The sequence below is a fragment of the Erigeron canadensis genome, chromosome 3 (genome assembly GCF_010389155.1).
Source record: "Erigeron canadensis isolate Cc75 chromosome 3, C_canadensis_v1, whole genome shotgun sequence".
NCBI lineage: Eukaryota > Viridiplantae > Streptophyta > Magnoliopsida > Asterales > Asteraceae > Erigeron > Erigeron canadensis.
In genome coordinates this window covers 38,820,391-38,837,959 of record NC_057763.1, presented here as the reverse complement: position 1 = coordinate 38,837,959, position 17,569 = coordinate 38,820,391, and the positions used below count along the sequence as shown (strand labels likewise).

At 30.5% G+C, this 17,569-nt stretch overlaps 1 protein-coding gene across 1 annotated transcript; it reads right to left on the bottom strand.

The window, feature by feature from the left end:
- Positions 1-9,718: 9,718 nt before the first annotated feature.
- On the bottom strand, positions 9,719-11,100 carry LOC122593606 (protein FANTASTIC FOUR 1-like). The gene has a single exon (XM_043766031.1). It carries the CDS (start codon positions 10,939-10,941, stop codon positions 10,048-10,050), a length of 894 nt encoding a protein of 297 aa, XP_043621966.1. The 5' UTR covers positions 10,942-11,100; the 3' UTR covers positions 9,719-10,047.
- Between the last annotated feature and the right edge of the window lie 6,469 nt (positions 11,101-17,569).

Genomic DNA, 17,569 nt, shown 5'->3' with positions numbered 1-17,569 from the left:
GTTCCTTTTACTATTTTAATAAGCATATTAAAATTAGAATCCACAAATTCATTTAGGTAGATATTAAAATTAAAACAAAATATATAAGTAAGACAAACTCATAAATTTATGATCAGAATATTATAAAAGGAAATGCTAAATACAGCCATAAGGGCTGTATTTAACGTGCATAAAAAAACTTGTACCTTCCATATTAAAAGTCTGCTTCCTGATTTTCATGGTAAATGTACAAACAATTTATGTACCTTAAACACAACCCTAAGGACTGTATTTAGCAAACCCCATTATTATAAAATTATTACGAGCTCGAATATATATATATCATTGTTGTTTCTTTCTTCTTAGAAAAATGTTTGCCGCTTGCTAATTAAAAAAGTTTTCCAAGAAAACCCTTGAAACAATTGAAAATTTGCATTTGAGTGGTGGATGAACGCATAAAATCGAGCTGCATGCATTTATATTAACGTTTTCGAACTCAATAAACTGAACTACTGGAACATCTATAATTATTGTGTTTTTTTTTTATTTTGTGTGTGTCTTAAATATATATATATATATATATATATAGCAAAATTCTTGAACTTGATAAACTCCATCTGTTCAAACTTGAGTTCGAAAATCTCATATTCAATCATGACTAACTATATTTTATAGCTCAACTAATTGGGTCGAAAATACTCAACGAGATTCCAAGCTATGAGGTAGCTAGATTTATACTAGTTCAAGTAGCTCATTAATAGTTTGACCCGTTTACACCACAACGTAGTTAGAAGGTTATACGTACGAATGAATTATGCATGCCAGTCATAGTGATTCAATTTTAAAACTCTTATGTTGTTTTAACAAACACCCAACCCACTTAAAATTAAAATGCAATCAGGGATGATAAGATAATACTTTAGAATCTTGTATGTTGCTAGCTAAATCTCTTCCTAGCTTTTTCATTTTTCAAAAAAAAAATAAAAAATCTCTTCCTTTTTCCACTTCAATCTCTGATCTTTATTGACTTGAAATCTTGAATAATAATAATAATACTTGTATCTTTCTAGTATGTGTATTTAGGTTGTATATATTATTCATGATGATGGTTGTGCTTGTTCTTTTTAGGTCCTTTTTATCACAATTGTTTCTTTAATTGTGGTTAAATTGAAGTGTCTTCATCTATTTTTCAAATCATTTATATTTAAAACAATAATAAATCAATAACAAAATTTCACAACAATATTACTACTGGTGAAGGTAGATATACTCATACTAAATCATAATATATATGCATCCAATTTTAAATATGTTTAGACTAAGAGGAGTAGAGAGTTATGGGAATGCCCCTCCTCTACTCCAAGCTTGACACGTGTCTTGTACCAATCATAAGGGGCATTCCCCCATTCCTTTGGGGTGGAGGAATGCCCCCAAGGCATTCCTTTTTTTTTTTTTTATAATTATTAAATGTAATTTATTTATTATATATGTTATTTATATATAGAATAAAGCTTAAAATTGTAAATAAAACTTCGAATAATTAAAACGACTTACAAAAATTATATTAAACATACAATACAAATTCAAATTAAAAGTACTTAATAAAAACATAATAAAACTAATCAAATCCATATTCGGCACGAATTCTAGCCTGCTCCTCTCGCAAAGCCGGTCGGTTTTTCGGCGGGACAATAGACACGTCCCTAAACAATAAGTCCATATCTCTGCTTCATTGTTTTTTGGTCTTGAGTTGAAGCTTCTTAAGTTCGAGCTCTTGGCGTTGCTTGCCCTGTTTTTGCAAAGTCCGCATCTCCACCGCTAAGTTAAACACCTCCTCATCCGCCGCCGCTGCCGCCTTCCCCTTCCGTGAGCCCCCTGCACGTCCGGCTTTTTTAGCCTGATCTCTCCCAACCGGACGACTCAACCTAGACAGTTGTGGCTGCGGTTCCTCCTCATCAGTATCATTAAGATCAAATGCAACCCTCGCAGTTGACCCCACACTTTGTTGTCCCGAACTGTCCGATGTCGTCGTAGACCTTTTTGAACTCGGCTCACCTTGACTACTCATCGACTCCATAGTTTGAATAACCTCCCACTTTGAACTCCTCCTCAAACACTGTCATTCCTTTAAAAAATTAAAATTCGGGTTTAGAGAATTATACTCGCTACACGCATTACTAATCAAATCTTGTTCGCTTGTACCACTTTAATAACCCGAACCACTAAGCCGAGTTATGATAGCATTGAACTTGGTGACACTAGTACGGATTTTTCGCCACTTCCCCTGTAACGATTCAATGCCTCGATACGTTGACCTATTCAAGATTGTATGATAACCTTCTTGAACCTTCAACCAAAAAGTCTGAGCCTTTTGATAATTTGCTACAAAAACATAAATATATATATATATATATTAACCGAAAATTATATAAATATATATAATGTAAACCGAAAATTATATAAATATATATATATTAACCGAAAATTATATAAATATATATAAATATAAACCGAAAGTTATATAAATATATATAAATATAAACCAAAAATTATATAAATATATATATATATTAACCGAAAATTATATAAATACATATAATATAAACCGAAAATTATATAAATATATATAAATAAATCTATACCGCATTTAGGGTCTTCGGAAACATCAACCCAAGCTCGACATAACGCCAAGCTTTCTGCTTCCGTCCAATTTAGTTGGGACGGTATTTTCTTCGGCTCGTCGGTGTCTCTCTTTCGATGTCTTCGTCTTTCTTTTTGAGGAGACGAAACACTAACTTCGGGTTGTGTCTCTTGAACAGCCTCCAAATCTTCGAAAGAGGAACCCGCGGGTGGTGTATTGATCATCCATTGCGAATCTTAAAAACAAAGAAATAAACATTGAACCATATCTATATATATATATATCCGAAATATATAAATAAATAAATATACATACCAAAAATAATATATATATATATATATAAATATATAAACCGAAAATAAATATATATATATATAAACTGAAAATAAATATATATATATAAACCGAAAATAAATATATATATATATATAAACCGAAAACATATATAAATTTTACCAAACATGCCGCCGGGTGTTTGAGCGAAACCCGACGGAGAAAGATTATAACCAAAGTTATCTTGTCGAATCCACGGTGTCCTATTTCCTGGCGGAGTCATCGGTGATCCAATGTTCATTGTACCGAGTGATTGAATAAACTTCGGGTTTTGGTGAAGATTAGGATCATCAAGTAAGTCAGGTTGGAAGGGTGTTCTTTGAGTGTTACCCGCGGTTTGGTTGGGAAAAAGGTTCCACTGATTTGGAAACATTTTTGGTTTCGTGTGTAGATGATGATTTGTATTTTTAAAGAAAAAATTTGAGGTAGAAGATGGAAGAAGAAGAAGATGGATAGATATAGGATATGTATAATGTATATATATATATATATATAAAGTTAAGACTACACAGATTAAAAAAAAAAAAATTCAAACATTCATTCATTTTTCGAGTTCCAAAGCGTTTGACCATTACATGCCAAGCAAAAGAGATGCGTTTTCGAATTGCGAAGGGGCTCGGTTTCAAATGAAGTGGAACGCCCCCCTGGGCCGAGATCCGACGTTTCGCACGAAAAAAAGGCAGGGGACGGGCTACTCCTTGTAGTCTTATTGTGTTTATTCATTTTTCAAATTAATATCGTTATTATATGTATTCCGTTGGTGTCACATCATTATTACACATAAGATACTCTTGAACTTCGATACATACTACTAATTTTAAAGGACACTTAATAAGTATTAGTGCATGTTTTAAAAAAAAATGAAGCAGTACACGAGAATGTTATTGTCTCCTCGTCTGCATATATGAATCCCATAATCAGTGTCCTTGTGTAGATTACAAAATAGGGCAAATAAGGTGGTAAGTTATTGAAATAAATTGAGTAATTTTACGTTTTCGTTGTACGTGCTTTTTATTTTCCTCATCTAAAATACGTAAGAAGTGTTCTAACGTCTAGCTAGTTTTGACATATACTCATTCTTTGCGGTTAAATAAAATGACAAATGAAACCCTTAAGGCTTCTATATCAAAAGTTCACCACCTGAAGTTTATGATAAGTGTACAACTATTTAAAGCAGTTTAAAGAAAGCTTTTAGTTCTTTGTTTAACAAAACCCAACAAAAAAAATTACATTCATTACTTTACACTTAACCCTTGGTAAAATATATCTATGATAAATAACTAGATATTGATGCCGCAAACGTTTTCCATCAGATGTATGCAACCATAATTGTTTTTCTTAATCATTAATCTTCTAGTTGTTTAAGCTTAAAAGCCTTTATGTCCCAATATATTATTAACACATCCACAGACCACCATTGTAAAGATTGATATAAAAGTGTCATTGTCTTGGAAAAAAAAGAACATCTTGGATATCAAAAGTCATACTTTAATATATTACGGTAAATGAGTAAAACAGTGAAGGGTCCCATTTTGATTTTGTTGCCGTGGGCGGTAATCCCTCTCAATCGTCACCATGAATTGTACCCTTAATTTTGGGCAAATCTCTTTGGTGATTTGTTGTTTAGGTTCCAGGTTCTCACTGTTACCATGTGATAGATATATTCGACTTGAAAAACAAACAATGCCTCCTTTTTTCCTTTAATTTCATTATATGATAATTGTCATATTGACTTCTTGGAATAAAGTCGAGTTAAAACTTAAAATTTGGAGTTGGTGAAATATGCAAATCATCATCATCACTTATATGTACTAGATGTATGCTTGCGCGATGCGACGACAATACTGTTGACGACGGCGGTTTGGTGGCGGTGGTGACAGAGCTATTGAGATATGGCGGAGGCTCAAGGAGAAAGTATGTTTTAGGTTAAGATTTAATATATGTTTTAGGGAGGAATACAAACATAGTTATGATTTGGAAAAAGAAAATAATGTGAAAAGTGTAATTAGGGATATTTTGGAAATAATGAAAATATGTTTAATTTTTTAATCCACTTTGCTTTATAGAGGATTATAAGCCTTGGATTATGATCCTCTAAAGTTAAAGTTGAAAGAATCTCAACTTTTAGATTAAAATCAAAAGTTAAAATTCAAACTTATTTTTGAATCTTAACATTTGATTTTAATCAAAAAATTAATATTATTTCAACTTATCTCTAAAGTTGGTATAACCTTACAGGATTCGTATCTGTAATGAGTCAAAATGGATTCTTTTACCTCAACATTTAATTATGCTTGTGCCAGTGGGATTTTGGCAATCTTGTTTGGATGGATTTACTTTTGATATAATATAATAAAATTGAAATTAAATTTCATTTTTCCAATGTAATTGGCTATTTATAAATTAATGAATCTCATTCTGTTTACATGTACACATCCCCTCACATCCACTCATTTGATGAAATCTTTATTTTTTTATACCATGAAAATAATTTTCATTTCATCCGTCAATTAAATTTTCAAAAATAAAACACATTTCTTCAAATTAATTACATTCTTTTCATTTTCAATTTCAATTTCTTTCACAAATTTATTCATTTTTCCATAAACATTCTGTGCACCAAAACATCTTTAGTAAATCATACAATCAATCAAATGTACTTATACGCAGTGTTGTAAAACTCGGCCGACTCAGCCGGGAATTCGGAACCGGAATCGGAGGTTAAACGGGTCGAGTTGGCTGGAATCGGGTCAAAACTCAGTCAACGACTTGGTCGTTTGTAAAACTCGGTCAAACTCGCCTGGATCGGTCAAAAATCGGGTGGATTGGTCAAGAATCGACCGGATCGGGTCAAACTCGGGTCAACTTTGGTCAAATTTTTTTTTTTTTTTAAAAGAAAATGCTAAATTGGTTTAAGTTTATGATTCTAATGAATGAAGCTTGAACTTTAAAGAATTATATTAAAGTTTTTAAACAATTATGTTCTAAGTTTGAAGTTTATTCCATATAATTTTAAAAAATATAATTTTTCTATATAAAAACCTGATCCGCGTTCTCCCCGATTCCAATCTGAGTTTTTAAAAATTCGTAACTCTCCCACTCGCCAATCCGATCCCGAGTTACGAGTTTTCCAACCTTGCTTATACGTACGTACTGTAAATCTTATACACATTTATCATATATTAATATATAGATATAGATACTACATACGCTTTAAGCCTTTGACAACTTCAAGGGATGGATTTTAGGCCATCTTGCATACTTTTTAAAAGGCTCAAAAAATGTTTCATGTTTTGTCAAATCATCAATTTATAGACATTTCAAATTAAGACCTATTATACCATTAATGAACCTTAATAAAACTTTGTATATGAAAAAATTGTTAATTAACATTATTAATGAGCTTTGTAAATAATGAAGCAATTTGTTGCACATGCATACAATTAATACAATAACCATTCAATTATCTTTTATTTCAAATTTCATGCTAAGTATTTCCGTTTATCTAAATGTTTATCAAACAGCTAATAAATACGAGTAGTATTTTAATTAAAATATTTATGTATTTAATTTACTTTGTTATTGACAGGCCGAGCCATCAAAAATCAATTATTTTTGCCTAGCTATTGACAAGTAAAATGTTATTACTTGCATAGGTGATAATCGAAAATCTCTAAACATATTGTCCTTATTAAAACTCGATCAATTATTTAAAGTTACTTTAATCTTTATTAATAATCAAAGTGTTGCTATATGTAAAAGAATCACGTACGTATATGTTGGATGGGGACATCATGACCAGTCCAACCAAGTCGCACCCACACCCACCGGCCTAGACCCACAAAATATCTTGGTTGATATTATATATATCACTTTATATATATGTGAATGGATGCATAGTTGGGTGCCATTCTCGCTCATCCATTCAAGACCTTATGTGGTGCAATGGTGAGCAAGTGTTATACTTGGCTTAGGCTAATTCTTATCTGCGACATGATGTCACCTTAATTCTTGAATCACAAGCTACAAAAGAATTGGTCCATCTAAAAGCTAAATTTATTTATGCATCTATTGGTAATGTTCCGTTGCCTTAAGAGATAAGGAATTGCTCAATCTTTTACTTGATTTGATTCTCTCATTTCATTTAACCTACATTGGTATTGATATTGTTATTAATATCTAAAAATAACCAATTCACTTAGGTGGGTTGGTCCGAGCCTCAACAAGGTAGGTTTTTTCTTCTTGAAAGAGTTAAATTATGTAAATCTGATTAAAACAACGTATATTAGAATCTGCAGACTATTTAGCATTCACGAGTAATTCAAATCTTTATAGAAATTTAATATTCTTAAGGTTTAGTACGTAATTTGATCAAATTAAAAAATAAATCCGGAAATGAAATTTATCTTCAACTATTTGGTGCTTCAGAGTTATTAAATTTCTTGAATTTGATAATATAATCTTCTATGAAAACAATTTCATATGATATTAGTTATACATAGGTTTAAAAGAAGATTAACCAATTATTGTGTTGATTACGTATAATATAATGATAATGATGATGATAATGACAACATATAAAGGTTGGTATGTAGTGTTTTACGTATAATTTTTTTCAGTTTTAGTGATTGAGGGGTCACTACACGTACGCTAATTTAATGAAAAGGCCATGAGTGTTAAGACCTACGTACCTCTTTTCATGTGTTTTTTTTTCCTCTTTTCATTCAGATTTCAGAGACCAAAGTCCCTTTGCAAATTAAATAAGGTATAAGTGTATAACTATAAACTATATATTGACACAATACAACACTTACCGATGCATAATAATCAATAAACACATAAGTAGTTACATAAGTTTAACTTAATTTATGTGTTTTATGCGGGTAATAATTTAATATTATAACCAAACACACTTCCAACTATGGAGGGATCGATGTTTTATTATGTTTTTTTTCGGATTCAAATGTCAATTTTCATTCTCTTGGTCAGGAGAGGGCTACATATATATTTGTGTGGATATAGATTAAAAAAAAAAAAAAGGTTTATTTTAGATGTTGGAACTATAGGTTATATAAGGTAAATTCCATTAAAAAAAGAAAAAGAAAAAAGAAGCATTTGAATCATCTGGTTATTTCCATGAGCCTAGCTAGCTTACCTGAGATTATGAATCTGCTATAGTGCTATTGGACAACTTTATTGACTCTCCACCACGTACCGCTCCTTATGCAAGTATATTGGCTCCAAGGAGAGAAGAAAAAAAGCAATATAATGTATACAACTTAATACAAGGCCTTGAAATTAATACAAATGAAATTTGTTTTTATTTTGGTCCAGGTAGAAAAGGCAATTTCATGAAAATACGAGGTCCTTTATTGTAATGTTTTTTCAAACATTAGCTTTAGGCCTTTAGCTCATTCTTTAATGAAGATTTTGCCTACCTCATTCACCTCACCAACTCAACTTTTTGAAACGTGTATAGTACCAGCAAGTTGCGGCGAAATTTCATAACTACTTTTACGATTAAACACATTATATTAGTTACATAATGTGTCAAAAATATATTATGAGATTATGTCGATTGTTTTGAAACCATATAAAAAGAAAAATGTTAATTAAATTAGAATAAAAAATCGGTTTATTTTTATGGGTTTAATTTTTTTTGTAAGGGTAATTTAGGTAGTTAAGAATAGGATGTGTAAAATATAAAGTAAATGTAGAGGGTATTATGAGAATGGAAAATATGCTTAAATTTAATTTCAATACCCTTTATAAGGGTTTATAGATTTATAGATTAAGTTATGATTCATTTACAAATTACAACAATAATTTTTTTTTTAACTGCACAAATTACAACAATTTTACATTGATGTCTACGTCGTTTTTACAAACTATTTTTATGCTGTAAGAATAATTAGTTACACTTTTTATTTCCTTTAAAGGTAAATTTTACTTGAAACTTCGTGTAGTAATTTGAGAGCGAAATGTATAACATACATTGTCTTAACCGGGTACGCGCTATCAAGCTCCTTCACAGTAGAGAAATGTCTATTTCAAAAATTCAATGACCCCCCCCCCCCCCAAAAAAAAAAAAAAAAAATAATCCACCAAAGACACAATGATTAATTCACCGAAGACACAATGATTAATAGAGATAAACTATGCTCCCTTACTTTGAAGGTTTGGATATAACTAGTCAGGGAATATGTTAGTGATTTATGGGGCATGGGAAGACTACCTATTTGCACAAACAAGTATGTATGTCTTTACATGATTGCCTCAACCTTTTATATGGTCAAAACAAACTTCTTATACAAGGCATATTGGCTTAATGAGGCATCAAAACCATGTGGTATCGAAGATGATATATTTCTTGGAAATAGGGTATTAATGGTTACTCTTGAGCGCTAGACACTCACGTATCCGTTAAATCCTATGTTAATTAGGTTTTATTTAATTTTTTCCTTGAATCTCCTTTGTCCGAAGAAATAGACGCTCAAGAGCGAACACCAAAACCTAGTTCATTCAGAATGTTCTCATACGACGTGTCGACATTCCATTAAACTTCATATTAGAATAAGTTAAACATAAACGATATACGATCGAGTATCTCTTAGGGGACCCATATATAATCTGCAATTTCAGCTAGGTTTTTTTCCAAATTTATAACGGAAAAATGGTTAACCAGTTGGGCCAACTAGAATTAGCTAGATTTTGTAACGTCCATAAATTGCGAACCCAAAGGTAAATGAAGTATACACCTTCGTAGAACCAAATAGCTAGTATTGATTAAAATAATAATAACAATTACAATAATTCACGACATAAATACATTCATTCGAAGAAATAAACTTGAATCCGCATGATACACGTGGGTATTATTTTTACTCACTCATGAAAATTTAGCCCATATGGCTTCGGCCAAACCCCATATAATCACAAACCTAAGTACTAATGAATCGAGTCCAATGGCAATTTCTTCACTTTCTAGTTCATCATTTTGATAACTAATCTTGTAAACCATTAGTGTCAATTAATTATCTTTTAAGATTGTTTCTTAAATTGTGTCAACGACGATCACTAGCATTCGGTTATCTTCAAGAAATGACTACTCGAAACAAACTCCAATTTCCCATAACTTTGTCCCTATTTCCGCCATATTTGCACTTGGTTAATCCAAACTCGATTGACTCTTCAAATGAGTTTGGCAACCTGGGCTGGCGTTTTAGTGAGCGGATCACAGTTCTACCGCCAACTTTCCTATTGTTTCCATCCATTTCCGCACCCTGACAACCCTCACCTTCCTCCATGTCACCATCAAAACATTCTACTACGCGGCCCTCATTTTTCATTTTAGCCCTTTCACTCTCAACATTTACAAAACAGTCCTTGAACAAAGAAAGCTTAAGTCTCCCATTTGCGCGTTCTGTTTCAAACTTAGTACCACAATCAGAAACACTCACTGCTTTGATAACCAACCTCCCACCTTCCCTATGTGGGTTTACTTTCACGGTTCCATCCGAGCCACTTATGGAAGTTAGTGGTGGTGGAAAGCCACCACTGCTTTTCCTGTGGCTCACCATTTTGAGGTCAAATCGAGCTTTTGACCTTTGTAAACTTCTAAGCCTCTCCCTATCCTCCAAACTAAACTCATCACTACTATCACTCACATCACTTCCAGTTTCGGTCCCTAAACTTTCGGTACACATTTCCAAGCTCACGGCACTCAATGCAGAAGTAGAGCGCTTCACCATTGGATGAACATAAACTTCTTGATCATTTTTAACATTTTGTGAAGGGTTTGCAAGAACATTCAAGAAACTAAACCCATTGTTCTTGTTAACACTCTCACATTTATTTGAATTCGCTTCGAGTTTTGGTTTTTGAACCACTTGGGTAGGCTTTGAAGATAGTTTTTGGGTTAAAGCACTCGATTCGATGACTTGAGGCTCGAGGCATGTTTGCAAACCTTGACACACAACTGAGGCCATAGTTATCACAAAGTTTGGAATCAAGAAAAACAGGGGAAAACAGAGTGGATTTGGTTATTTTCTTTGTGTTTCTAATCGTTTTTTTCAAGATAAATGTATAGAAAAATTTTGGGTGATCAAAAGATTGAATATTTATGAATGGGAATAATGGGAATGGAATGGAACGGAAAAGCATGAGAAGAGCAGAATTGGGTTGATGGTGTATTTATAGATGATTTTAATATGAGAGGTCTCTTTTTTCCTTTACAAAAGAGATCCCACTAGCTAGAATTTATTCATTATTTTCGAACCATTGTATTCCATGTTTTATTACGTAGTAGAATTTAGAGGGTGTTTTTTAAAGCGCAAGTTTAAAGGTTGTTTAGATTGCTTATTTTTTTCTTTCCTATTGTTTGTTTCTTAAAGCAGATAAATAATGAATAAAAAATTTGTCAAAAAATGCTTTTTAGTTTAATTTAAAAAATGACAAGTGTTTTGTTACCCATTTACCTCTATATAAAAGTTAGTACTTACTTTTTTTAAAAAAAAAAAAAAAAACCAGTTACAAATAAATACTCCCAAACACCCATCAAATTTAAGTATTGTCATAAGATATCTAACATATAGATAACTAGATTATACCCATGTGATGCATGGTAATATACACATTACATTAAGTTGATTACAAATATAAAAATTTTAAGTAATATTACTTATAAACAATGATTAACATATATACATCAAAAGTATTAATAAAGGTTATATAATAATGATAATAATTAAAAGGATTTATTGATATTATACTTTTATAATGCATGTAAAATCTAAAAAAAACATATATAAAGTAGAATAAAGAAAGAAAAAAAAAGATAAAAAAGAAGATAAAAGGGTGAAGATAGGAAATTTAATCATATATAATAACAAATATCAAAAATATATATGTAAAATTGGTAGAGTAAATATCTAATTTAACACTGATAATATAATCGGATAGTAAAATATTAGATAAAACTATCAATATAATCTAGTTTTATTTATTAAAGTATATTATATTTCACGCACAAAGATATATATATATATATATTTTGATAAGTGAATTTTACCTCAGACGCGTATGATGTGTGCTAATCGCACAACGAAAGAGTCCCGCACTAAGCAGATCTTAAATAGTCTTTCTCACCATATCACCTCCTTTATTGGAAAATACCGTCGAGGAGAACCTACCAAGGTTCGAACTCGAGACCTTGGAGTTATAAAAGCAAAATAGAAAGTGATAAGTTACAAAGGTAGATAATTATATTATCAATGTCTTTTAATTACTTTTAATATTCACTAAATATTTATCGTAGTTTGTAAACAATAAACAAATATTAAGTTAGATCAACTGGTATGTGCATAATATTAAAAGTTAGAGATCATGAATTTTAATCTTTTATATGACTTTTTTATTTGCTATTTAAATTTGATTAAAAAAACAAATGTCCATGTAAACAAATAATGATGTGGCAAATGAAGTGTCACATAAGCACTAAAAAATATATATTTAAATGTCAATATACATCTAAAGAATACATTAAAATTACCAAAAAATGTCACATAAAAAAAAAACTTAGTTAACACGAAAAAAGAAGTGTCACTTAAGAAAAAACTATTCTCTATTAGTTATATAGAGATAAGTCAACACCATAGTTTTAGACTATAAAGTGTTTTTTTTTTTTTATATTTGCAGTTAAAAAAAATGCTTTTTTTACCTTCACATTAGTTTTCTTTGCAAAATATGAATAATTATTTGTAGTACGGAAATAGAGATCGACCATGTCTTTTAAGGATCTATATTTTTAATTTGGGGTATTATTCTTTGGGTATAACTCATAGATTCTCAAGGTTTAATATTTCAAGTTTAAGTTAATGTTTCAGCGGATCATGGAGCGTGGTTTGTGATTACATGCTACAATGGTGTTTGTGTGGTTTAAATTCAAGGTTCGTTTGGTCCATAGATTCATGGTTATATCGTTTTTGTGATCCTTTGTTTTATAATTCATGTGTTCCTATGTAGTTAGTTAGTAGTTATCTTTCAAAAAGATTTAATTAGTAATTGGTGAATGTATTACTATGAGATCTTCTTAATCTACTATCCACTTATAAAAATTTTCTAGCCAACAATTTTCTTTTCAATATTAGTTGCGTAAAGAACAAAAATGTTTGCGTTCTATGGGTTATGGCCCCTTTCTTCATCAAATAAGCCCTATATGGCCCAATTGACCAACTTAGTCGCCCGAGATTATAGTGAGAAAAGGTTAATATCGATCTAAACCGGCTAATGATCGACTAATCCATCTATAATGTGGAGAATATATAAACTTGACTTACTTAGTACTGGTTGTGGTTTTAGGATGCTAAAACTTAAACCTTAAACCTTGTCTTATTTGTGACAAAGGTTTTATATCAATTACCAACATTTTAACACGATTACCAAGTCTCTTAGAGCCTCATGAGTCATTGCAACTCATAGAACCACTTTTTATTGAGACACATTTAACGTTGAAACAATACTTTTAACATTCAAACTAACATTAATTTATAACAATTATTAGTCATCCAAAATAATACATGTTTGACTTAACTATTTTTTTTCGACATTCAGTCGGTATACGACATCAGGAAAATCTCACCGTATAATGATGAAGTCTTGCACGTACTTTAAACAACGAGATATATACATTTATTGTAAATAACTAATAATTGTATTGTAGCCATATACTAGTACTAGTTTTCATTTTATCTTTCTAATATGCATAATCACACAAACAACCTAAAAACGCGTTAGATTGTGTACGGATCAAATAATAGTAATTGATTAGGATGATGCAAGTATGACTTTAATTTGATTGGTCACAAAGAAAAGTAGTATAATTATTTATGAGACGACCAATATAATTTAAAATCTTTTTTAGGCACACCACTCCTTACTATACAAAAGTGAGCCAACAATGGACTCCTAGAGGATTCCGTTCTTGGTGATATTTTAGCTCATCACTTTGTATCACCCTCTAAAAATGAAGCCTTTCTAAAACCACTTTTTCCATCTTTGTAAATTTATATTAGAGGCAATGTACCAATGTCAAAACCTAACTTAATTAAGGTTTTAATTATCAGGGAATTGATGCATCAAGCATGACATCAATAGTATATGTTATAATAAAATAAGCAACAAAACGGATTAATGGTTACAAGTTGATGACCAGTTTGAAGAAGAATATTTTTTGTGTGTTACAGTTCAAAAAGTTGCTTATTATTATGCAACATAATTATACCAAGTACTAGTACTAAATTAGTGTCGATTGTCCACTTTCAACCCACTATAAAATTAAACTTTTAGTGTTTGTAGTTTAAATTACATTTTTGTCAGTGTTATAAAACTGTTAGGCGACCGCAAGATTGATAAAAATCATGACTCCCCTATTGAAGTTGCGGATGAAGTAAATGGGCCAACGTCATTATAAATTTAGTGTTAGAGTTAACTGTGAGTATTCAATTATTTTAACAACATTGAGATATCCAGGCCCATCAAAACTTAAGATTAATGTCACATTTGTTCTCTTCTAATTTATTGTTTGTATAAAGTTTAAACTCTTGAATACAAACGTATGTATGTATATTTGTGATTTCAGATGATAATTATAAAGACTTAGAAATCATAAGGAACACATAAATAACATAGACATTCACATGTATAGCCTTTAGTCATTGACTCATTGTACATAATTCCAGTATTGTATGATTAAAATTTAAAACATCACATATGATTTTTAATTTTGTGGGGCAAGAGTCCCACCATAATTAGCTTGGGCTTAATTATAATGTCAATGGTCATTAGAATAACGGATTTAAAAAACTCTAAAGTATTAAAAATATATTTTTTTTAACTTATAAGGTCAAATTGATGATTAGAGAGAAAGGATCAATATAAATTTTTTTATAATTTGATGGTCAAAATTAAAAGTTGATTCCCATCAATTTCTCCATATTTGTTGGCCTGCTAAACCTCTTTATTTTAGCTCTAAAACGATCCCATGATTATTTCTGTGTTTTGCTTTTCGAGTTATTCCATTTCCTTTAGAGACATTACTAATACTAATAGCTGGTTTTATTATTGTAGTAGTAGGACAAACACAAAGATTGCAAATTTCAGCTAGTACTCCAATTTGAGCTATTAATCATGTAAGTTTGTCAGTTTATTTAATTAGGCTGTTTGATTAATTAGCCTTTTTCTAAACTATTTTTTTTTCTAGAACGGTAATATATATATATAAAAAAAAAACATCAAGCAAAGTGATTGATGCTAAAACAGAACGTTACAATTACAATTACAATATCTAGGAAAAAAAATAAACATAAACTATTACAAAAAGAGAAAATCGCGACAATAGCTAATTTTCGTTGCGATCGTACCAAAATAACCAGGGTTTTTCGGATTATCACAAAATAGCCAACAAAATCGCAACAAAAAATGAAAATCGCAACAAAAAACGCGAAAGCGCAACAAAAAATGCCAAAATCGCAACAAAAAATGCCAAAATCACAACAAAAAATAGAAATCGCAACTCGTAGTTTGCAACAGTTTGACTTTGATTTTTTTTTTAAGAATACTAGTTTATTATATTAGACATAATACAAAACTTCAAACAAACCCTAAACTTTCATTAATTATAAAAACACAATACAACTAAATAAATAAGAAACATTACAACTTAATAAAGAGAAACATATATAATAATAGTTCGTAGAACAAATTATTAAAAGACAAACTTATTTCTTCATCTCATAAACTGCTTTAGCAGTTATGATGAAATGCTCTAAGGTGGTAACCGCACAGTCAAGTTGTTCCAAAGCAACTTGGGTCTTGTCCATCTTCCCATGCAAATAAGTAAAGTATTGACACGAAAGCTCAGTACAATACTCGGTTTGTATGTATTTGATTTGTTCAAAACATCATTGCTTGTCATACTAAAACATCATTAGTATGTTTTTTTATGTATTTGTGTTGTAGGTTAATGTTTTGTGTGTTTTAATTTCTTAATGTTTTATGTTTTAAATAAATGTTATGTTTTATTTAGTTGTATTGTGTATTTAAAATTAATGAAAGTTTAGGGCTTATTTGAAGTTTTGTATTCATGTAACTAGTATCCTTAAAAAAAAAAAAAAAAGTCAAAGTCAAACTGTTACGAACTGCGAGTTGCGATTTCGCGTTTTTTGTTGCGATTTTGGCATTTTTTTTTGCGACTTTGACATTTTTTTGTTGCGGTTTCGCATTTTTTGTTGCGATTTTATTGGCTATTTTGTGATAATCCGAAAAACCTTGGCTATTTTGATACGATCGTAACGAAAATTGGCTATTGTCGTGATTTTCTCTTACAAAAATAGGAGAGTTTTGAAACCACTTATCTCTTAAAAGCACAAATTTTCCTACATGTAGATTCCCAAATGTGTGATTGAGACACGACGAAATCAAACAAGATATCCGAACGGTTTTAACCGGAAGAAGAAACTTGTTCGTTGGGATATTTCCAAATGGCCCAAAAGTTGCAACATATGATACCTCGATACACATCTTCTAAACTGTTTTCTTAATTTGCATAATAATGACTTAATTATGTGGAGATCTCAAGTTCATAAATATCGTTTAGTGGATCTGCTTTTAGTTTAGTTACATTAGCTAAGTGCATTTAGTTGTAGTTGGGACATGTCCCCTCACCATCAAAGTTGCTTCCTTTTACTCTTTCTGTTTTACATTTGTTAAACTTAACTTAAAAATCATTATTAAGTGTTTTTTTTCTTCTTAGCTTTGTTCATGTGACAGATGTAAAAACTTAAAAGTAAAATGATTTTTAAAAAAAATAATAATTTAGCTAATATCATTAATCTACACAAGATTATACATATGAGATCGGTAGGGTACCGGTTCGGTAACGGTTCCGGTATCGAGATTTTCGGCTCTATACCATATTGGTATCGAATTGCACATCTAGCTTTTTTTTCCCAAACTTATACAAGAAGATACGTAGTTATCGGTGATCCATTTATTAAGTCTTCAATATTTATTTATTAAGTCTTCAATATTTATTAAGTCTTCAATATTTACATCATAACTTATGTAATCATAATATTTATTTATAACATGCTTTTGGATAAACTAAAACTATCAGCTTTATTGGATAAATAGGCATGCTAGTTTCAATTGTTATTTATATGTATTTTATAGTGAGATTTAAAATGTCAAAGACTCAAAAACATACTGAAAAACACGATAATTGAACTAATATTTGTTGAACTATTTGTCAATATTCATTTTTTGATTAAAGAGAAAGTTAAGTTTGAATAGCTCAGTATTTATCGAGAAACAAAGATTAGATAAGTGTAGTACTTCACTACATTACAGTATTAATAAAGCTTGCTAGATCGTCACAAATATTTTTACCAAGACAACATAGATTTTTATAAAGAATTGAGTTTGGATGTATTCATTACAAGTCTTTGGATGTATAAAGAATTGAGTTTGTCAAATCTTAATTATGTTGATTTAGAAAAGTAACCAACGTATACTTAACACTTGTATAAAAGGAATTAATAAAAATCCGTTGTCTTTTTA

What these genes read in the sequence shown, in the direction of transcription:
- LOC122593606 (XM_043766031.1), bottom strand. Translation starts at nt 10,941, where the DNA reads ATGGCCTCAGTTGTGTGTCAAGGTTTGCAAACATGCCTCGAGCCTCAA.